Source organism: Ischnura elegans, chromosome 3 (assembly GCF_921293095.1).
Source record: "Ischnura elegans chromosome 3, ioIscEleg1.1, whole genome shotgun sequence".
In the NCBI taxonomy this organism is placed as follows: Eukaryota; Metazoa; Arthropoda; class Insecta; order Odonata; family Coenagrionidae; genus Ischnura; species Ischnura elegans.
In genome coordinates this window covers 75,090,152-75,114,889 of record NC_060248.1, presented here as the reverse complement: position 1 = coordinate 75,114,889, position 24,738 = coordinate 75,090,152, and the positions used below count along the sequence as shown (strand labels likewise).

The window sequence follows — 24,738 nt, the reverse complement described above, 5'->3', positions numbered from 1 at the left end:
CCCCTTTATAATAAAAACTGTTTTTAATACCAAATATCATATGCGGAATCGGCATCAATAGGCTCGTCTCTCATTGCTACGGCAAGAGAGAAATTGGATATCAAGAAGTGATTATATAAGAATTCATAGTTAATTTTGTATTTGCATTGTTATTTTTATTATTTATGAATTTTATATTCCATATTCCGATCTTGTATAACACATATAGATTTGATTATCTAAATTTATTTTGTCCTATTATGTTTTTTATCTAATGTTTATAAATCAGCGCCAGCTGCTGCTTTGAGAAATGATGGTAACCGTGGGAGTACCCAGCGAGAGGCAGGAGGCGGCAGCTGCCCCCCTAGAAGCAAAAATCGGAAATGGCTTTAAGGAAAATACTATTTTTTCAAGCAAATAATTTAAAAAAGTAATAACGACCTGTTACAGTTTTCTTATTATGTTGATTTTACTCCCCTTTTCCATACTTAAATTTTACCTACAACTTGAACAACCATGGCCTGCCCCCCTCCCTAGTTTTGATCCTGGGTACGCCCTTGATGGTAACCCCTATTCAGGTATACCTAAGGGGTGCCTACATTCTGATTCACTGCTGCTTATATATTTCAATTTATGAATAAGTAAAATAAATAATAATATTATTAGTATTAGCAGTATCTACTGGAGAGATTGTACAACTGATGTATTACAAATGCTCAGATTTATATTCTTGTGTGAAAATATTCGAAGGTATTATTCTTTTATGCTTTACTGATTTTATCAGAGGATAATATTTTATTGATTATATGCATGTAACGAAGGCTATATATTCTATATGGTCTAAGTATAAACATACAATGAGTGTATAGGAAGGGCTAAAATTATCATGAAACCTGCTGATTAGCATAATGTTTAGCAGGACCTATACAAAGTAAACAACTCCTATAGAATGTATTTAAATGCATGTAAATAAATGTGGCTATTTTTTGCAGTTATGTTAAACTCTGTTTTGAATGTCATATTAAATTGTATTATTTAAACAAATATCCTTGTAATAAAACTGGTATTACTATTAAAAATATTATTTTTATTATTATTTTATTAATAGTATCTATATGTTTAGTATAAATTATAGTAATCGGGGGATTAAAATACACGATACGGTAGGCAGGTGTATCCCTACCTACCTTATGCAGGTCTTAGAGAGCGAAAGGTCGAGAGAGAACTCGTCGCTAGGCAACGCCTGAATCAGACGATTGGGGATCGTCATCGGAAGGCTAAAAATAAATTAATAGGATGAGTTCAGAACTTTGATAAAGATTTTTCTCTTGTTCGCCTCTGAAAGGGCAATGCCGGGTATGAAGTACCCGGAGATGACGTCTGAACTAGTAGTACGTGAAATTATTAAAGTGAACGTTAGAGTGACGGTATTACATTAGGAACTTTTCACACACCCAACTTAAACGCGTACGCGACTTCTTTCATAATGCCATGGTAATGAAAAGCTTTTGCATTCCGTTAGAGACCATAACTCATGCAGTGACCTCAAAAATGTGCCCAATGGAATAAAGATGGCGTAGTAGTCAAGTCACCATCCAACTCGAACAAGTGTCTTGAGGCATGTAAACAAATGCCGTGAGATAAAATGGGATTGCGCATAGGATTACTCCGAATCAACTATTCATGAAACGATCCGAGAGTATGATTTATTCGGACGCATACTCTCACCCTTCTTTTGTTTTTTTTTCACCTTCGCGTTGCTAGTTTGGCCTCTTTCGGGCGAGTTCATACCCCTAAGAGGTCCAGAATACATTTACGGGGTTATCTTTCCTCCGAAGGATTTACTCTGCAAGACGTTTAAGTATTAAGAAAATATTTTCGAATATCGGTTGTACGTTGTATTACATATTACGGATACATATTACATTTACATATACTATTATTTTATCGAAATTTTAATTTTGCAGACGCTATGATTAATGTGCTAGCGAGTTTATTTAGGAAACGCAATATTTTCTACCATTTTACTACACACAGCCGTAGACGAGGTTAAAATAGTCCATAGTTGACATAGTTGATACTCCTAAGAGTACTGCAATTCATTTACAGGGCTTTATTTCCTCCGAAGAATTTGCTATCCAAGACGTTGAAGTAATGAGAAACTGTATTCGAAACACATATTTACCGATGTGCTAGGTTGTTGTAATAAATAAATACAATTAGGAGAAATATCTTAAACGTCGCAAATTTGAAATAAATACAACGCACCTGACAGAGACTTAAAATAAAGATACAAAGTGGGAAAATCTAACTGACTCATAATTATTTATTACTAGGCTGAAGTGTATCATTATTCGCAAGGATGGAAATTACCATCAACTTGACAAATAAAAATAGCCAGAAGTAATCGGGGACGTATGGTGAATAATGAAATTAATAATGTTCTTGAAACTAACGCTCCAAAGAGAAAACTGAACCTAGTATATGTAAGGGTACGTGCAGTAATGTGGAATGAAGGGTTTTAAAAACAAGATATATATTTTATTAATTTAGCGCAATTTTGATTTCGCTATTATTTATATATTATTACTTATATTTCGATATTATATTTCGAGGCTATTAATAATTCACTGGCGTGATTTTTTTAGGAAACCCAATATCATTTTCCATTTTGCTGCACATGCCCGGTGACGAGGTTAATTGAATTTCATGCAGAAAATGTGCAGATTAAATTCATTTAAAAAATATTATGATACCTATAATATTTTTCAAATTATAAAAGGAGACTCCACAGAATGGCATAAAAGAGAAATTTCCAATGCATTTAAATTTTGATATTTAGCCATGATTTCACTAATAACGACCGATTCATTTTGGAAATCACTCAATATAAAAAATAATGAGCTTGCAAAGCAAAAATGCCGTGGAATGATAACATTTTGATTGAATTCTAGTCAAAGGAGAATTGTTTTCCGATTTCCATAAGATTGCAAATTAGAGGTGAAAGCAGCTATAATCAAGTTTTCTTAGTTAAAAGTACACAGAACAGTAAATGTTGAGCGAATAATATAATAAGGTGTAAAACTAGTAAAATCCCGAGAAACTTGATATAGAATTTTAAAGGTAAATAAATGCGAAAAAATGTTTCATTGCATAAAAAATACTATTACGAATTTGAATCATAAGTTAATTTTTAAATTCTAAATTTCTTGAGACATAAGGATGAAGACATTAATGAGATCGATATTTGACTTAAAACATTCTGTGAGAATTAAACCATAAAGAAAGGTTAGGTCAGGCTAATAAGATTTTGGTACCAATTTTTAAAAAAAGTTACTTTAATTCTTCCAAATATTACAGTCTTAATGACAAAAATAAATAAATTACTAGTAACGGTTAACTCGAGCGATATATCCATACCGACATATCCAATGATGGTGACGCAGATAATACGACGGCAAAGTATGGATTTAGTAAACATGTTAAGTAAATTTTGGTAAATAAATTTCCTTGGCGGCTTGATGTAGACCTATTGACGGAAACCAAAATAGTAAGTTGTGCTCTAATTAGTGCGGCAGGTAACGTGCGGTCCACATGGAAGACTTAAGTTCAAATCCAGGAAAAAGATATAATTTCTTCTCCGTGGCACATTACTCGAATTAGTTTCTTCGAGCAGAACACTTGAGTACAATACTTCGTCCGTAGAAGATGCCTTCGTACAGATCAAGTCAATGCCAATATCGGCGGGTTTCTTCCCTCTATCCTAAAAAGACGTCTCTACAATCATATCAATCTACCCAAAGTAAAGATACCATTTTTTGCGGTGTGAAATAAAAAAAAAACATCGACATGCTACCCTGCAAGCCGCCTCAGTAGTCGTGTGACTCCTATCGTAAACAAAAGAGAGATGAATGAGTAAATCAAAGATATCTGACAACAGAATCCCACCTAGAATTATTGAGAGATCTATATTGTTCCGGGGAAAACGAATTCCTGTATCAATCAGTTCCTATATATATCAAAAACTTCTCATATTATCGCTGCTGTCCGGCCTAGAAATATGTGTAGATACGTTATACAGATACAAGTTTTTGTCTCCTCAAGGTAACGGTGATTTGTTCGTTCTAAACAAGTTTAATTCTATTTGATTTTATTCAACTGTGGCGCTGCCTGCAAAAAACCACCCCGAAGACATTGTTTTATCCGACGCAATCGTGTTTATTCTTTTCCTCGACTACACATCGAGACGAAGACAACGTCTACCGCTGACGAATGATAGCGTCAGCAAATGGGATCGCGTCAGCTGTTCGTTTCCCGTCTCCTCTAGACACGCGCACATCGCCGCATTTTTCGATTAATTTCCCTCGGACGGGTAATAATGCGAAAAAAAAACAACTAGAGGGCGATGCGCCTTGGCTATTCCGCTGCGTGGTGAGGAAAGGCGGGTGGCGTGATGTTCATCGCTGGCGTCGGATTGGCGGAGAATAGCGCGGAATGCCCGCTCATATTTGAAGCAATCTGCGCCATTGTTAAACATGATGGTCGCTAAGTTAGACACTCCACTCTGGGCTCAACTCAAATTTTAACTTATACTAACCGATTGGATCAAAGATCGGGCACCAATACTCGGCTAAATATCTCTCTTAATTTATACTGTCTAATATATAATTGCAGAAGAATACAAATTGAGGATTAAAGCAGCTACAAAAAAAAACTTTCTAAGCCAAAAAAAGTCCACAGAATTGTGAATTTTGAGCAATTAATATGAAAAAGGAAGGATGAAAAATAGGAAGATTAGGAGAAACTTGATATAAAATTTCTATCAACTTAGGATACCCCCCCTTCTGTCTACAAGAACAAAACCTAGAATGATCAAAACATCAAGATGATAAATTAAATCAGGTATTTAATGATCTTTTAAAATGCGAAGAGGGGTGGGTTTAAAGGGACCCCATGGAGCCTGCCCCTCGGAAAGTGGAAACTTTATGGTGTTTAAGTTATCTATCACCCGCCGCTTAGAGCTATCGTAGAACGTCCTATTCGACTAATGGTACACACTATCGTACACCCAAAATGATCTTGCACCTCTTCAAAGACATATTCTACATTTTCCTATGGTTATATCACTACTTACCTATAAACGTTAATTAACGTATAGGTGACGCAATTATTAGGAAATTGCCCAGAAAAATCAATTTCTTTCTGTTGCAAGGAGTCACCCCTTCCTTACTCATGAGATCATTATTTATACGTTCCATTATAAAAATCGCACATGGTTTAAATAGCTGCACTTCTCGCCGCAACAATTTTATGCATGGTTAATAAATTATAGTTTATCATAATCGCCTAAGACAAAATACCCAGGTTGGTTGTGAATTAGTGTATTTGCTGAGGAAAATAGCCAGTGTGCGTAATTAGATTCACAAGAATAGATACATTCAGAGTGGCAGGGAAGACGGAACTATGTAATCTATATATTTCTAGGCATGATAGAAACGATAAATTAAGAGAGATATTTAGCTGAACGGATAGTAATAAGAGTTTGTTTATTCCCAAATAATACAGGAATAGTAAAAGCTAGGTAGAATCATTACGCGAACCTAATTACCTTTTTTCTTTTTTTTCTTCTTTCTCACTAATTTTAAATAAGGGTTGGTGTCCTGGCACCACCCGCCAAACGTCTATTGAAGACTCTGCTCAAGCACACAAGAAGCCCTCATCCTCATTAGGGCTCGATTAGCTTTCTTTATGGGGACGATAGTGAAAAAAGGTAAGGTATTCGTTTTTATTGTGTGAACAAGCGTAGGCTTCCATATGCCGCGTTTTGTCCGTTCATTTTCGAATTGAATCTACTAGGCCACAGTGTGTGTTTCATAATGGTCATATTTCTCGATTACCTTGATTAGAAAGCTGTTACATGTCCCCCGTGTACGGTTTGTGCCAGGTACGTAATGGGATACCTCCAGAAACAACCGGTGGATTTCTAAAAGAATTTCAAGAATTGCATAAGATACAGTTTAAAATGGTTATACAATAAAAAAGGATCATTATTTTTAAATTCCGCTTAAAAATGTTGTTTATGATTTTTCATCTTTTTTAAAAAATGCTAAAAAAATTTGCAATTAAAATGGTTATACACCAATTGCAAAAAATTGCAATTGAAAAAATGTTAACCTATCCCTGTGAAAAATTTCAATTCAATCAATAATAAACTTTCAAATTTATAACATTTACATTATTAGAATGTTTTCTCAAAATAAATAGTATTTGTGACAGAGTACCTTGCAAGAAAAAAGTTTAGCCAAAGGGCAAAGAAAATCTCCCTCACAATTCGTTTCTACGTGAAATTCTACAATGTCCCCAACGCCCAAAATCTCAAATTTGTCCCTGTGTTGGCGGGTGCTCACCCTCTGCTGTCGGGGTTACACATTGATGCAGATTTATGACTTTCTCCTTTAGGGAGGACAATAAAAACACTAGACCAACTTTTATGTATTTTCTGGATACGGAAATGTGGGAATCGAAGGTTACGGGAGGCTAGGGGATTCGCAGACGCAGCGGTCAGCATATGCGGAGAGCGTCCGAATCGGCGAGTGAGGGATTGAGGGAGGGAAACAGGAGGGTGGGAGAGAACTTGTCGAGGCACGCGAATTGGACGAATCAGTGGAATCTCAGGGTAGTGTCTCAAGGATGTATAAGTATACACAGCTTCAAAAATATGCAGATTTCGCCAATACGAAATGGAATAAGTTCCAATAAATTCAACCTATGTTTCGGTAATATTTTTACGTTAATACCAGTTTTAAGATCGCCAACACGATAAAAAACAAGAGTTGCTCTCGAATAGATATTCAGACTAATAATGCTTAGAATATAAATAGCTTGAATCGACAATTTAATAATTTGATTATGACGCCATTATGCTAACATCTAATTAGAAACTGCTAATAATAATTACGCACAAAATATACATACATAAAAATCTAGCCAATTTTTACGCTTTAGTTATAAATAAGTTTTCAATATCGCGATGAGTTAGAAGCCTCGTCTTGATAAAACAAGTAATATTCTGCATTTTTTTCAGTACCAAGGATGAAAGGATTTTTCGTGCCATAGAAGAGCACAATATTGCGAGGGAGACGTTATGCCTATAAGATGACGTTTTGGTTGAGAAACAAAAAATTAAAAGAAAAATAAAGAAGAGTTGCCTTCTCATTCACATAAACAAGAAATTCAGCAAAATCAATACGGAATACTAACACATCCATTTTAATGCTCTTTTATACACAAAATCATCAGCGCCGCGAAGTAAAGAATATGCAGGACAGAATGACGCCATTTCATGAGTTATTTTCGCATCACAAATTTTGATTTTTTAAATCACTAATTTCAAAAAACTATCTCTCTCTTAATTTCTTTACTCAAGAATGCCTTTTTACTCCGATTCCAATATAATTTGCACGAAATGGATTATTGAAATTCAATAGCATTGACCCTTTATAAGAAATTTTCATATGTGGAAAAGCTTGTGTGTCTTAAAATGAAAAATTATTTTTAAGCAGATGTTTTTGTAAACGTTTTTGGTGTTCCGCCTAATTAAACAAGGTTTTAATGACATACATCAAGTAGATTAAGTGATAAGTAAAATAAATCTTTCCTAGCACATACGATAATTTGATTATTCCCCGAATGTAAATACAAAATACCCTAGTGGTAGCTATATTCCCGAATCAAGGTAACGAAGAAAAAGTCCGTGACTATCCTCGATTGATGTGTTTAAGCCAAACCTGAATTCACAAGCAAGTAAATCCTATTCCACAATCTCAATTTCAATTTTCAATCACGGTTTTTACTCCAAAAAGGGAATTTCCTTCGAATGATTATGGATATAATTATATTTTTATTTAAATACCTTGTAAAATAAAAGTATAATCGCTCGAAAATATTCCAATACGGTTGCATCCACAGTCGAAAATCCCTAGTGTTTTTTTTTTCCATTGGAGGGAAATAGGTTCCTACCCAACACGTGCAGGAAGACATGCGGGAGAACTAACGACGTTTCCCAGAAATATAAAGCGGGAGGAGAGGGAGATTATCTGCTGGAATGCATTCGCAAAGCACTGCAGGAGAGCAAATATTCTAATCATCCATTCCCCTGGGCTCAAAACGGGAGCGCTTTAACACGCCTCTCCACCAAGAATCCGGAGAGTTCATTTTCAGGAGGAACGTTTATCAATCTGTCGGTATTTTGCAGGAAAAAAATGCCCACCGCCGCGTCGAGGAGATAAACCCCAGCCGCACACGAGCAAAATGCTACACAAAAGGGTTTGGCGCACGTGCATCGCAGATGAGACAGGCTAGTTTGCGCCCGGATCTTCCGCCTATCCCATATTGCACGTGCCTCACTCCATTTGACGCGAACGAAGCGGTTGCGCCCTGCTCTCCACCAGAGGCGCCACCGTCGGAAAATGAGAGGAATGCGGGGTGTTTTTTGGGCGCGAAACATGCCGCGCACCCTCATCGGCGGATTGAGTGTCACCGAATGCCGACGGGAGACGCACGGTGGAAAAAAATAGGTCGAATGCATTGAAGAAGGAGGAGGCACCTATACAGTACCTCATGCAAACAATCACTCACCGTAACGTGAGGCAACGACGAAATTCCAGATCCTTCATAAACATACAGGATATGATGGGGACGGTAATGATTAATCGACGAGAATGGAAGAAATTAGGACGATAAATAATTTGAAAACAGATAACTCTGGACTTGCGGCATACGTCAGTCAAATTCAGAGTGGAAACTAAGTTTTGTAAATGCTTTGTGGCTCCTCGAACATCTCTCCATTATTATAGAAAACACCGAAGGTGCGAAATAAATTCTTTTTATCTGTAAGAAAGCTTTCATGGAAAACTACGATTCCTTATATTTTAATTCTAAAAGCTTTCCAAGCTTTCTTTGCTCAATACGCAAGGACCTGTCCAAAACTGGCGAAGGTATGGGGTATATATATCACAAATTTCAATTATAAAATTAAATTACTGGCAATGGCTTCGTCAATAGAAGTCAATTTCAAAGTAAACCATATCCTTTTTGCGTTTTCGTCACGAAAGAAGTTCCCATGGGGACTCCGCCCGGAAATAAGGGAACTGAAGGTACCGAATTTTTTATTCGCAAAAAGGGTCATACACTAGTGTATTGATAACGGTATGTATTGATACTCCGCCATGTATGTAATTATTCGGACATTTAAAAAAAATATATTAAAAAATGTCTTCATTTAAAATTAGTTGGCATTGGTTTTTCCCCCAACAATTATCATTGATCCAACAACTCAAGTTATTACTAAGTAAGTCCCATTAGCCTAAGAAAACGAGAAAGATAATTACTTACAGGCATACCCTAATGGTCAAGATCGCTAAACTTGATTGTGAAAAAAAAATCCAGAATATTTATGACAGGCGTGACCGCTACTCTAAAACTAGGTTTTGCTCTGCACTGAAGCCATATCAATATCTATAGTTGCTAATGGTAGCCTCCTCTAGAGCGAAAACAATCGAGGGGGTCAAAGCCTCCGTCCCAAAAAGAGGATCTGTATAACCTCCAGATATCTAGCTTTTGATTGCTATTATATTCCAAAACCCAGCTAAGTGTTGGCATCAAAGATTCAACTCACCATTGGCAGACCTCCCGCTGGATCTGAGGAAGCTAGGCCCCCTGTTGATGGTCCGGAGCGGGGCCTTGGTCCGCGACCCCGGCGAGGGCATGCTCGAGAGCATGGGCGACGAAGGCGGCGAGAGGCCCCTGGGCTGCGCGGCGATGGTGAATCGGTGGTGGTGGTGGGGCGCGGCCGATATCTGTTGGTGGTGGTGGTGGTGTCCCCCGTGGCCGATGGGCCAGTGCAGCGAGCCCCCGGGGGTGGGGGACTGCGTGGTCGTGGTGGCTGCCATCGGGGCGGCCGAAGCTCAGGAGGCGCCGCGGTCGCAGCCACCGGAGTGCCAACGGCGACGGGGCTTGCCCATCACCCGGGGGGGAGTTTGGTGGGGAGAACGGGGCTCGACTACGGCTGGTCGGGCTAGTCAGTCCTCTGTACGGTCCTCCTGGTGGAAGGAAAGAAGAGAGACGTGATGAATATAAAATTAAACAGCAATAGAAATTCAACTATTATGGATGAGTTCACTCTAATGAAATAAGTTCACTTGTTCATAATACGTTTACTCTGAGAAGATGACTTGGTGGTCTGAGTGGCTAACACACCAGCCCGGAAATTGGGAAATCCGGGTTCGAATTCCGGCTATGCAAAATATTTTGGTGTGTATAAATTTGCGCGTGACTGCGAACTTGTTTCCTGCAGTGCTTTAAAGCTTGAGAGCTAAAGAGGATGTAGAATAGGAGGGAACACGTTTTCATAAATCAATGCATTTACCAAAGACAAATTCCAGAATTGTTACATTAAGTTATATACATTCACACACTCACTGATTCGATCTCAAGATTGGGTAGCATAGGGGCGGATAAAGCTTCCGCGAACTAGACCACGGCCAAGTGGATCACATTTGCGGTTAGGGTGCCAGTAAAAATCGCAGAACCACCTTCAACGTGAGAATATTTGGTTGGGAGTGTATGAAGGCTTCGTCCGGAACCTTTTGATCCAAGCACTCTACCCACGAAACCATCACGCTTTATGAGAAGCCAAGTAAATGCTTTCACTGAAGATAATATATTTCCGATTTCATAAAAAGTACACTTCTTATACATATTAAGAGTAAAATAAAATGCCACCGGATTGGAAAATATTAGTCTCCGGAATGTCAACTTCTGATACCAGGCATCTAAGTTCAAATTCACTAGATAGGTATATCACACGCAGATCAATCTCTGAGTAGATCATTTGTGGAAGAAACTTAGAAGTTCTTAGCGCTATCAATTGGACGTTATTCCCTATAGCTCTATTTTATTTTGGGTAATGAGAACACTAGATTTTTCTCCAGCTCTAATCTCATAGCCTTCTCTTATGGCCTAAACGACGTCAACTACCGGTCGCCTACACCATCAAACCAGAAAAAGGAAAATACATAACCACCCCCAGGAATGCCATAAGTTTTCCTAAAAAAATCCGAATTCACTAAATCCTAGGAGAAGAGTTGGCTACTTGACTGAAGATAGAACTCGTTTCATACTTATACTATGTAAAATTCACATAGCCAAGAGAGAATAAAGAAAGGCACTTTTTTAGAACTGCAAGACGTTTTTCGGAAAACATTTTCGCGGTTCAAAGGTTCAGATTCTTCCAAAAAAAAAGCTACCAAGAGATATAAAAACTTTCCACAATACAAGGTGGTGGGATTGCACATTCTTTTACATTTAGCCACTACTTATTTCTAAGTGCAGCCGACATAAGATAGAAAAGGTAGTGCAACCAGTCAAAGGACGAAAATATTCAGCCCCACTTTGAAATAATGAATGACTAAGGAAGTAAGCATAGCAGAGTTAAGTTCTTTAAACGAGGAACGGAATTCTGAGGTATTTTTCACAGCATTTCCTCAGGAGGAATTTTCTCAGTATTCAGAGGTATGAGAGAGTCTTGTGTCAGAGGAACGCTTTGACAAAGATGGATGTACCAAATGCAGAGGCGATAGAAGTTTCACGCAATCCTTTACATTTTACCTGTATAATGAAGTAAGAAGAAACGTAGACAGGAGTACGCTACAGCTCACGGATTGCAGTTCAGTGAGTCGGGAGAGAAGCGTTGGTAACCGTATGATGTCGAGCTGTAGAAAGCGAGTGGAGACATCCAACACGCGAGGTCACAAGAAAGGAGGGACGGACTCGCGCGGGAATTGACTGGCTCGTCCCCCGGGCTCCCTACCTCCGCCACGGCCGAGGTCCCGAAGAAGACAGTGCCCCACCGTCGCCGCTTCTTCTCATTGAGGGAGGAGGATTGGGAAACGGGATGAATATATATAAATGCTAAAGAGGCCGGCATCAGCACTTTTGTGAAACCACAACCTCCCCTCATTGCCTTTGTGTCGATTCAGAAGTGTCGCAGTAGGGAAGAGTGGATTGAAGGAGGAGGAGAAAAAACGAACATCGGAGGACGGGATAAAGGGGGAACCTGGGATAAGAGAGGTGAGTAGTAGACCGGTTTCTTTTCCGACGTTCAAGGGGGTTCCCTTTCAAAGAGTTTCAAACGCAGGAGCACCTACCAATGCTGAGACATGACGTGCCAACTTCAATACGCTAAACTCCGACGTCAATGTGTGGCGTTGTGATGTTGTGTTTTGAAAGAAAACTGTTTTTAATTTTTTGGAGAAATTCATATGACTACAGGGCGTATAACTACATGGAATAAGAAGTAAATAATTAAAATTTTGAAGCCGCAACCCCCCAAACAACGAATAGGAAGGCTGAGAAGGGTGAGGGTCTCATCTTGGAAAGGGGAAGACGTATCCACGAGGATGGCGATTGAGAGGGACTCATAGGACTTGGAGTATATTTTGTAGAGTTGCACAAAGGCAACATCTTCACTAAGCTCGCATGAAACTGATAACTTTATGAGCCGACAAATTTTAATCGTGGAATGACAACTTTTTCCTTTGCGAAAACGAGATAGAAATTGATATGTGGAGCGAAGGAATATTTTTTTTATTTCTGGGCCTGATTCGAATAACTGCGGCATGATTGACCCCGAGGAAGAATAAAAAAAAACATAATAAAATACTTCAAGTCACAAGTTATGACAGACAGGGAGCAAGCGAAAGACGAATTTGAAATTAATCACTTACTTTTCAAATACTTTTCACTGAAATTAAAATCATGGGGCCCCTTACCATCCCAACACAACACAGTTCAGCAAACACGAATCTGAAAAGTATTGTGAAGAATTTCTATGCATATATATTGTGAAGCTTATACACGGCACAAAGACTACAGCTTGCGGGACGAAGACCAGAACCATTAACTCCCGAATTCCTACTCTATTTCTATCGTTGCGCCGTTCAAAGGTTCCCTTCCAGAATTCGAAACTTAGAGAGATGAGGCGTAACAACCAATGCGGCTGCATCGCATCCCACCTTTATCCTTTGCTACGCAAATTTCGCTTCGGAAATGACTCCACACATCGAATTTCATCGCATGAGTAAACAAGGTATTGAATGTGATATTTCCGTCAGGAGCCCTAAATGCACCGTATTTGACCGTAGGTAGCGAATTGTCTGAATATATTATCCTTGCTACTCATGGAAATGTCCCTCAGTAGCAGCGGCGATAAAATTGCATGACGTCTACAGATACACCCACCGATTGATTCGTGTATAAGGCCACCAGGCGCGCATGATTTTGAAAAGAAGTCTTTAAACTGTTTTCTCGAAGATTAAAGGAAATGTAGATGATGCGGAAAATATCAAGAAATCCTGAATTTGATGCGTCATTGAACGTAGCCTAGGATGTTCGGAGGGTTTTCGGAAGAATTTCTGGGGGGTGCTCCAAAAATTTAGGGGGGCTAGGGAGCTTAATACAGATTCTGATATCTTAGCAGGTATACTTCTTTCTGTTTTTGGAACGGCTTAGCTCTTTACGTCTATCTAGTTCTATAGCTTATCGAAGGACGCATACCTTGCACAATCGTCTAGATTTTTCAATGCAGTGTTCGCAATTCGCTCACCAGCAGCTAGTACCATCGTTCCCATTCCCTCGAAATTTTTCCTCGTACAAATAAATCTTGCAAACGTTCAAGTACCATCCTGGGACGGTTTCGAACTTTCAAGTCATGATACTACTGGAAATCCTGGCCGTCTGTCTGGACGCAGTGTCTGTGGGTGGCTATGATGATTTCAACCCAGCCGTAACAACCAACCATGAAGTACACACTCGGTGTTTCGCGAGCGTGAGGCTCACTCAGAGTGCAGTAGTCCGACTAGTAGTTCACGGTCGCTCGACTCAAACACGCGAGTCCTCCACTCACGGGCGCGACGGCCGCGAACTCACGCGGTGCCACCGCGTACTAACACTTTTCCCGCCCGACCTCTCGCTCCCTCTGAACTAAAGAACTCTTCACTCGAGGGCTCCTTGGCGCTAGACCGGGTTTGGCGCTTCACCGTCTATACTCACACTTATTTTTCCCTCCCCTCGAAAGAGTGAACTCGAGCAAGAGGTGCGGATGCGAAAAAGGATCACAACGTGAAGCAGAGAACATGCGAGAAGATACCTCAACACACGTAGGAGAACACTCCAGGGATCCGCATCCTCAAAGAGACTAACAAAATGACTTTCGCTTCAAAAACACTGATAATCTCCGCTTCCGATTACATGGTATTATCGCAAACACTGGGTAGCCTGAATTCATAACAGTTTACGGGTGAAAAGAAGGAATTTCCTCCACAGAAATAGCAAGAAAACGCCTAATTCGTTTTACAAGATGTCATTGATTTTGCCCAACACAAAATTTTTACATACTTGGATATGTTAAGAAGTAGATGAAACAAAGTTTACTAATCGCATTTCAAAAATAAAAATTATTTATTGCAAACAGTTGCATCAAATAAAAGTAAAATACAAATTTATATTGCCTTGTGCGGTCCATTCCTTCCAGGTTAGTGGAAGAATTTTCTGAATTTCAATAATAACCCAACATTGCAGATCAGCGACAATTTGAAATTTTAGGGTTGCAAAAAGTGGAAGGGCTATATAAAATTAGGAAGTATCCTAATAGTCATAACTGCCATGCTTGATTCTGAGTTGATAAAAATTTGATTGCATTCCATGCATCGATAGCAGGCAAATCTTAGCCAAAATAAGATAAATAAGATGGCAGAAAGTAAGCTAACTAAATGCCTATGTATCGCAAAATATGGTAGCTATAAAACAACAAGAATATTGAGATAAATTGGAGTATTAAGACTAATAAGCATATCGGCCTAAATTAAATGCACATACATATAAAACATTTCTTCAATTCACTCGTCCTTCAGAGTATTGTAGACACGCGATAAGGAAGGCATTGTAGTAAGACAGAAATTCTATTTTCCAAGCCGGGGTAGACATCTGCAAACAAACGACAACACGCTCCTCGTCTTGGAAGACGTAGTAGATCCCATTCAGGGGTCGTTGCTTTGCTGTGGAGAAAGGGAGAGTGAAGAGCAGGCACTCAGCCACGGTTGATGCGGGTAAGGAGCGGGAGGATGGAAGTGAAAATTGCCAATCGGGAGCCAAAAAGCCTTGCGACGGTGGCAACAAAATAGGCGCCATACACGCCACTGCGAGGATGAATGTGGAAGATACAAGAAAGACGCCACCGACTCTCGTTATCATGAATGGAAAAACTGAATTGCACACAATGGGCAGCATAAATTCATAATAGTTCAAACGAGACAAGAGGAGATTTTCTCCACCGTAATTGCAAAAAAAAGGCGTAATTCGTTTCCCAAGAAAATGTCACAACTTTTGCATACACGTACATGATTGGATATTTTATGGAGAGGATTAAACTAAACTTACTAATCGAATGACAAGAAGAAAAAACATTGGTTGCAATTGCAGTTACATGAAATTATATCAAAATACAAATTTACATCATCTTCAGTGGTTCATATCTACCACGTAACACGACGGATTCACTGATTTTCAATTATATCGCTACATGGCAAATCAGCGACAAAATGAATAAAAATACGTCGCCATGAAAAGGCTAGCGGAAGGAAGAGAGGAAAGGAGAGCTGCGTCCAACCAATCTTCGGATATTTGACTTATGAATGAATGAAACGAAACAAAATTACGTCTATGATTGTTATTAACTTTTTATTCAATTGAAATAAAATTTGAATACAAATTTTATCTTTGTATGGATCGTATTGACTTACGAGTTAAAATTATGTCATCTTTTTCCCTGAAGACGGTAGCAACCTCACCTACTGCAACGTTTGCATTAAAAACCCCAATTACCTGGTTTGAAGCCCAAGAAAACTTGATTAAAAATTTAGCATATTTATTGGGTCCCACATGCTGAAATTCCCTCAGTAAATTTTTTCCGTGAGCATTCTTATGCATAAATACATACATATTACTGTTTTGCGAGCTACAATAGAGATAAAGCAACATTCAATACTCATAATTGCATTTTGCATGTTAGAGCAAATCACTATGTATTAACTCCAGACAGTTGCTATTTCTTAGGAGCCGGTAAATTCTTTGCCATTCCTTAATTATAGATAAAAAATATGTCTCCCTTAAAAGCATGAAAATCACATTTTGTCCTTATCATTATGAATGCATTAGAATTTTAACTTTCGCTCTCCATCGGCAAACAACTCTAACTGCAGAACATATTGCCCACATTAATAGAGGGCACTCTTTGTTAACTAAGGTAAGTTATTATATAGGCTTCTTTAGCCGTTGATTTCAGGTAGGCAATGTAGAAGTTTGCAAATAAAATACACGATACGAATTCACAGAGTGCAATTTAAAAAATTGCAACAAATCTTATTTTCACCTTGATTGCGTGTTAAAAATCAAGGAATTCTTGATTGATCAAGGATCATTATCCAAAAACGGACTCCCATCTGGAATAATTTTAAGCTGTCCAATCTAAATGAATTATCAATGTACATGGATTTTCCTTAGTAAAATTAGTAATATTTTTGTTGAAGCTTGTTACTCCTATTCAAAATATTCTGAACGGAACTTGGAATGGCTGAACATCTAACTTGCAGGTGAAGACATGTCAGGGAAACTTAACTATACAGATACGCTTCCCAACGAGCCTGGCGTCATCGAGCATCCACACTCTTCATCTCCATCCTATTATTCGGAGAAAATTCATGAGCTAATGCTTCAATACATTTTCCAGCTTCGGCCATATTCGGATGCGAACCTCATATATGCATCACAACGCAGCGGTCGCGTGACTAAGCGGAGTAACCCGCTTGACAGTACAGAAAACGAGAAGAATTTGAAAAACTAATTTGCTTAGCTTTTCCACCATCTCTCACGCGAGAAAGCACGACTAAGTCATTGAAAACCAAATTCCTCACAATTGCTTGAAGATGTAAAGTGTAGAGCAGCAATTAATGATCTTAAGAATATGAAATCAACTCATTAACAAACAAACTGAATTTCTAATTAATTGCGCGAAGCATATGGTTTATTACAAACCATTTTGAATATTAAATTTTTTTTAAATGTATTTAAAACTATTTTTACTCATATTCAAGCTATTATTATGCTCACATGTACTAAGTGTACAGTTTTACTATATTAAAATAGTTACCTGAGAGTGCCTGACACAATATCATGGAAAATACGTTAAACAATGGGAATGACTTTATAATTACATGATATGAATGCAATATAAATTCAAAAGGTGAAACCTTAAAAAATTGAGTCCAAAGAAAATAGAACGGCAATCGAAATAAAAGCATGCCACGCAAAATGGAGAAAGTCTCCAGAATCGTTCTGGGAGTGGTTTTGAAGGCATTTAAGCTATAATTTACTACGAGCCGCGACCTTGAACGGAAAACATTATACAAAAAAATAGAACGGCGTTAATGCACGAAGCTGCCTAAAGAGGTTCGCCAAGGGGAGAGAAAATGCGGGAAAAATGCGCAACATTACTTTGATGGCACCCCTGCAGTGTTTTGGAAGCGCCCTATTACTCCCACCGCACTTCCCCTTCATGAGCAACTCCTTGACCCCGTCTCGAGCGAATACGAAGCCACCGAAAGCTTTTAGTTATAATCGCGAATTTTTCCTTCGAGACTCACGAGAGGGTAAGAGTGAACGGGGTGGAGACGATGGAAGCAAGCCAAAACGATCCACCCTCCACTTATCTCCTCGTAAATTTCTCCAACTATTACATCCAAGCGCCAGAACACTTTGGATTTGATACTGGGCCAGCAGGTCGGACGCGCATGCCTCAACTACCACCACCTTAAGGGGCAGACTAACCTGCGAAGTGTAACCCACGAAATGTCATAGCAGCGGTTGGTCCTCCATATCAGAACGAAATTTCTTTGAATCAGTGCTTTAATAACGCCTACATAAATACGTAAGTATAAGCGAAAGAAAGACACAACAAAATACACTCACGCGAATATATTTTCGGTAGCACTACCACCTTCCACGGAGTGAGGAACAAGTTGGTCCTCCGTATCATAACGAAATTTCTTTGAATCAGTGCTTTAATAGCGTCTACATAAATACGTCAGTATAAGCGAATGAAAGGCACCACAAAAAACACTCACACGAATATATTTTCGGTGGCACTACCACCTTCCACGGAGTTAGGAACAAGCTGGTCCTAGCTCTCATTCCAAACTCCGAATAAGGTGGTAGTGCTACCGAAAATTTAGCCGTGTAAGTTTTTTTATTGTGTCCTTCATTCGCTTTCATACCATGTGTATCCAAACTGGGTTTTGGAGGTAAATATCCCATCGAGAAATATCAATACGTAAATATAAATATTTACATGTCTACATGAGTACAGAAATATGAAGTACATTCGGAAAGTAATTTCCGTTTTGAAATAAAATAAAGAACAACTACAAAATTTTCAAAGAAATGTATAGAGCCTGAACAGAATCAACTCTATTAACTCCGAAACGGTAGTATAAGTTTTACGCAAGTACTCTTTCACAGAAAAAGATACCGATCGCGAGGGAGATAATAGTCCCTTTACGGGGGTACACTACCTCGACGAAAAGCGTAATACATGAAAGGTTTTAGCAGAAATTGGTCCTCTTTTTTAGAATGAAAAGTCTTTGTAGCACTGTTTCAGCATATAAATGTAATTTGAACTATAGAATGTAGAATTTACTGAATTATATTTTGAGTTTTGCCAATAACACCGAGCGAATAGCAAGGAAAAGTCCTAAAATGTCAGAATCCATTTTAAATACAGTATCTTTCTTCGCACATATGATGTAAGGCATGCTATTTACAAGGGGGAAAAGAAAAAATATTTGCAGGTATTGCGTGAAATCTTCCTTCTTTGTTTCAACAATTCTCAAATATATCTGAAAATTTGAGGAAAAACGTAATTTTTAATTTTTCACCCTCAGATTCAGCATCATAATGACTCATAACGGCTGAAAATATCCTACCATAAGTATGGTAATATCCCTACTATTAATTTCAGCATAGGTCAAATAAGGAAATGGGAAATCGTGATGGTCCTTAGCGACGCTTTTCGCCGAGGCAATAAGCGCCTTAAAGCCGCGAGCAGACTCGCAAACAGAGCATTTTTTTAGCACTTCCCTACCTCCCGGAACTAACTGCTTTGAGGAAAAGAGTGGATGATGCCTTGGACTTCGAGGGGAGGGTTAATGGTCTTTTCCAGTTTTCCCACGAGAGGGCAGGGCATGCGACGAGACACTTACTGGGTCGTTAAAACGCTGGGGTTAGACACTCTCCGCTCATCCGGAAACGGTCAAAATGGACCACCTTTTCGCCTCATCCGGTGTCGTGCCCGCCAAGAGCAAACGCCGGCGATCAAAAACCACCTCCATCGCTTGGCCCAAGGATGCTGCACAGAAGTAAATCTGTGGCCGGCTCGGCGATGAATTGTGGTTGCTGGTAAAGCCCCGGTTTTCTCCCGTGGATGCTCTAATCGCTTTAGTTAAAGGTGAAACTGAAAATTTTACCTCAAATAGATCGAAAATATTAAACAAAAAAAGAATCACAGCCTGAATTTTATCTCCGAAAAAAGATTCTTCCTTACCATTTAATTTTTAATATTCTAAAGAATGTAGTTTCGTTACATTCTACAAAGGAATGTGAGAGAAACTATTTAATTTTTTGCAGGAAGCACTTTTTTAAGATAAAAGATCTCGTAGATTACACCACTAAGAATACCAACCACAGAGATCATCATTTGACACTAGCTCAGAAGACTCTTAGAGGACTCTTAGTCAAGAGGACTACCGCAATGGAGAGGATATTTCGGCCTGATTTCAGCACCTATACGCGGGTTATCCCAAAAAAGTCAATATAAATTTGTAACTGAATATCTGTTGTTTTGATTGCGAAAGTGTGAATAATTTAACTAATGAACAGATTGCAAGCGATCAATTTACTCTGCTAGCACTCTCACTATTTATAATGCCACAACAATTACTGACAGTCAGCTGAGAGCCGTGACATCCTTGTGGGCCGCATCATGTTATTTAAGGTATCGTATATTGCAGACCCTGCTTTACGTGAATGATTTGTGGTTTCCAACACTCCGCAATATCTTCACTAATATCACCATGTATACTGTGCCAAACAAAAAATGATGAAGTTATATGATGTGCCACAAATCATCATAATAACGACCGTCAATATTTTACGGAAAATGTTTGGTTGACTCCAAAAGTACGAATAAATATATGAGTTTCATCATTTGCGTGTATTTAACAGGAGAAAAATAACTCCACTTTTTAAATTAAATAGGATAAAACCTTAATTTTCGTGAGAATAAAATAAAATGGTAAATTTCCAAACAATTTTATTTACAAAATACCGACCCGGTTTCAACACGTAGTGTCATTATCAAGGTATGGATATAAAACATTTCCACCAGATATCGCCGGACACTGTGAATTATGTTCTTAATTTATGTTTTCTTATAATTTGATAATTAAGGCCTATAAAGAAACAATCAATGCAATGCGGCACCTAAGGCTGTAGATTTAAAATCGGACATTTCCCTTGCTAATCCTCCTCACCCCTTTACCGTATCATCACATGAACTCCCCTTTGCTCCCTTCCACACTGTTAAACGTTTATGCTTTCACGCTTTGACAAAGTATGCTACGTAGCACTTAAGGCTTATCAACTGGTATGTGGTGATGCGTATATTCCAAAATTTTATGATCTCGGGTAAAGATTTGACCGATTAGACATTGGCAAAGTAACATTAAGAGATTGACACCTAAGAGATGGTTGAAATCAAAATTTATTTTCTTTGAATTGTCCCGAAAAATTATTTAAATTGAACTTGTGAGATTTAATGGGTATTTTAAATTTTTACGAAAGAATTAATGAATTTTTTTATGGAAATTCATAATGGCAAAAGGGTGGAAAATTTATGAATGGAATGTTCCCATGCTTCAAGATAGCTAATGAGAATTACGGGCATATGGATGAAATTTTAAGTTCACAGTGATAAACTTCACCAGTCAAAAAGAATTTGAGTTCATAACAAGGTATTCTCTAAGCAAGTAGACGTAAAAAATGCTAAAGAAATAATTTTATGGATGCATTTTCTAATCGCTTTAGCTAAACGTGAAACGGAAAATTTTGCCTCAAATAGATCGAAAACATTAAACAAAAGGATAATCACAGCCAGAATTTTATCCCTGAAAAAAGATTCTTACTTCCCATTTAATTTGAACATTTTAAGGATGTATTTAGCATTAAATTTTACAAAGTAATATGAGAGAAACTATTTTTTTTCAGGAAACACTTTTAAAGATAAAAGATCTCGTAGCATACACCACTCAGAATACCAACCACAGAGATCAAAGGAAGAGATACGAAATAAATGAGTACCTTTGTTGTTATTCTTCGCCTTTAATTCTTATTTTTTTGCAAGTCATCCTGCGTAGTATGATAATACTGGATGGCTGAGATATACCCTTTACTAGATTATTTTACCGGAAAGAACCACTGATAAGCAAATATAACGACTCCTACCAACTCCCACGTACTTCGGTTTGAGCTATATCTCAAGTAAGATAGTGAAAATAAAATCTCTCAAAAAACCAACATTTGGCATTACCTACAACTCAGTAAAAATTCATGGGTAACATTCTTCTTCCCGTGGTTTTCCTGGAAAGATTACTGCACATAAGGCCAATCACAAATATTAATTGTCTTTGCATAAAATATATTTAACATATATTTTAAATGTATGTTGCTATATTTCCATTAGGACTTATGCCATGTCCAAAATTAGGTCATGGTAATACTAAATCAATAATTTCAGTCTTAAGTAGCTATTTCTAGAATTATTTTTATTTCATCTGGTATTTATAGCTTAAAATTTAAATCTTCCCCCATTTTATTAGGAGTTTCTGCAAATTAGAGGAATAATTGTTTAAAACCAAGAACCACCATCCACATTTAGCATTCCACGCATGCTCCATGTTTCAGTGAGAGGGCATCATAAGTGTGATACCGTCGACGACACATCTCACCTTGACCTAGAAAACAACGTCCGCAGTATGGCGGAAGAGCTTTGGATGATCACGAGGGGGACAGAGAGATAAATACACGTATTTCCACCAAATCTCCACCCCCTGACCTCTGCATGCGACAGCGTCGTAGCTGGGCTCTTGGGGATGGCTATGCAAGGATGGGAAATGGACAAAAAAAAGTCAGACGTTGACTTTGAGGCAGCACGAAAGGCATGAGAGAGACTGCTTGCCTTGGCAGGATTAGGAGCCGCAGAGGGTTCCATTGCCTTAATTCAAAGCTTATCTCCCAAGCTCTCTCCCAACGACCACCTGCAAATGATCCTGCAGGCGTGGGTGAGGAACGAAGCGAAAAAAAAGAGAAGAAACATTCTCGCATTACAATAGCCTCCAAAGATGAACTCTCAATCAAATTTTTATGAATAAGAAGCATTTTTCCACAAAAATTTATTTTAATTCGACCAAGCTACATCACCTTCCGGGTTGAAATTCTAATAATTATTTTTTATATTCACGAAAGATGACATTTTCACCATGAAAAATTCATTTGAATAAATTTTTAATGGCAAATTCCATCCTTGGGGTAGATAACTTTGCAACTGTACGCGCGGATTCGTACACAGCTTACTATTTTAATGCAGTGCTACGAATTATTATTTATTATTATTATTTTATTAATAAAATCAAAAAATATGTTGATGAGAGGCTGGTGAGCTTATTTTAAGAAAAAAACCGAGTTCAACTCGTAATCTCTTCATTTTTCATACTATTGCGAATAGTTTCGTATCCACAAAACGATTATCAGATGACGACACTGTAACATCGAAACCAGTAATACTTTTCATAGCGAACGCTAACAAGTCGCACTCTTTTATTGCGTTAAATTTCGACTTCTGTGGCCTATTTCCGTTTCCTGACACACAAGGGAAAGGTAAAGGAATAAAAAAGAGCAAAACTGAAAGAATATCATGTGGATGAGAGGATATAATGAAGGCTTAGGGCGTGAGATGAAATAGATAATGCGTACATCCCGACTGCGCAAAGGCACCCAATAAATTCTGCCTCACCATAGAGCGCGAGTTCATAATCGAAAAATGAGTGCGGGAAGGCAGTGCGGGAGAAGTAAAAAAAAAGAAGTCTCCCAAAGCTAGAGATTGCGAAGATTTTGGACGGGAGGAGAAGATTATGGTGGAGGACGTGGGCTTCGCATTTTTTGGGGCTATCGGATTTCCGATACGCGAGATAGGTAAAGGGAGTAAACGAACGAGCAGGCATAAAAAGGACGCAGAACGTAACGGAGGATGCGAGGCCTAGGATGAAATCCGCAGTTTCCAACGAAATCAGCAAGTTGCGTACTATCGGCAGGAGTGCGGGAACGAGGAATGCATTATCATTTTTTTCACTCGATAAAATTATTTTTACAAATATTTTTTTACGACGGGAGGCGCAATTCAAAGCGAAAAGAATTTTCAACCTAGCAGGCTCAACAAAACGATATCTGAGAGATAGCAAGTGAGCCGCTGAAAGAGCGCACAGTCTGTAATATGGCGGACAAACGGTAAGTGGTTGACGCTGATCGATATCGAATGTATTACGTACCATTTAAAATAGCTGTAAACGGTAACGAGACGTGGTATAAAAGAATATAGTGAAAAATTAGTATTTAAAAGAAAGACCTTCACTGTCTTTTTATAAATCTATTTCATTTGTTCTGCACTACATTCTACCGTAGGCAGGGATTAGTAACCGTTCAATGAAAATGAGGTCACTGGTCATTCGTATTGTCGAATAGTCATCGGGAGTATTCGCAACCTCTGACCTTCCGTTTCCAGTGACGAAATTTAGACAATTAAGAGAAGGAAATGTATTTCCAAGGCTATATATTCAAGTAATAGGATCCAAATAATCAAGATTTTTAATACGTAAATAACACCTATTTATGTACATTAGTTTAATGACAGTAAAAATGATAGATTATAAAATTCTATTAACCCTGGTAAAAATTGACCACCTCCAATTTCTTCTCGGTCTCCATTGAAATCCATATAACCATATAATAGGCTCCTTATCCGTTTCGTGGGCAGTCTTAAAACATGAATACCTACCAGCACCGATTACTGAAATAATCGCTGGTCTCACGTATGAAATAGTTTATTTAAATATGAAGAAATCAAGTATTTTCCACGGACCTTTCTCTTAGGGGCTATCCAGGATACCATGTATCGGATCTAATTAGCATATAAAATTTCTGGATCCATCCCTAGTTTCTACGCATAGACGGCTGGAAGATCGCAGGAGATTTGTTAGTTGCATTTGTCACAGAAGTTCCGCGGGCCAGCCAATCTCGATGCCTACGTCAACTTACCCCGCTAGAAGGGCAGGTTAGATAAGAATTAAAAACTGAATTATCACTTTTTCGTCATAAAGCACAACTGTAGAGAGAAAATGCAAATATGTAACCACAGCATGTCAATTTCATAGACAAAGTGGAAATGCTGTAAGATTAAACGCGGTTTCCAAAAAGAATCGAACACCTAAACTTATTGGAAACAACCCAGGTCTCTCAGCCTCTTCGCAAGAAGAAACCTGA

The 24,738-nt window shown here is 38.4% G+C and overlaps 1 protein-coding gene across 2 annotated transcripts in view; it reads right to left on the bottom strand.

Annotated features, from left to right (window-relative positions):
• The window catches only part of LOC124156025 (actin cytoskeleton-regulatory complex protein pan1-like), a 450,499-nt gene that overhangs the window by 135,889 nt on the left and 289,872 nt on the right, over positions 1–24,738 (bottom strand). The window contains exons 1-2 of one of the 2 annotated variants that reach the window (XM_046530311.1): positions 11,647–11,897; positions 9,656–10,079 (exon numbers count right to left, since the gene is read on the bottom strand). In XM_046530311.1, the coding sequence (XP_046386267.1) occupies positions 9,656–9,929 (274 nt within the window). In that variant the 5' untranslated portion in view covers positions 9,930–10,079; positions 11,647–11,897. Of the gene's footprint in view, positions 1–9,655; positions 10,080–11,646; positions 11,898–24,738 lie in introns of those variants that run through there. The other variant, XM_046530312.1, reaches the window with a different exon arrangement.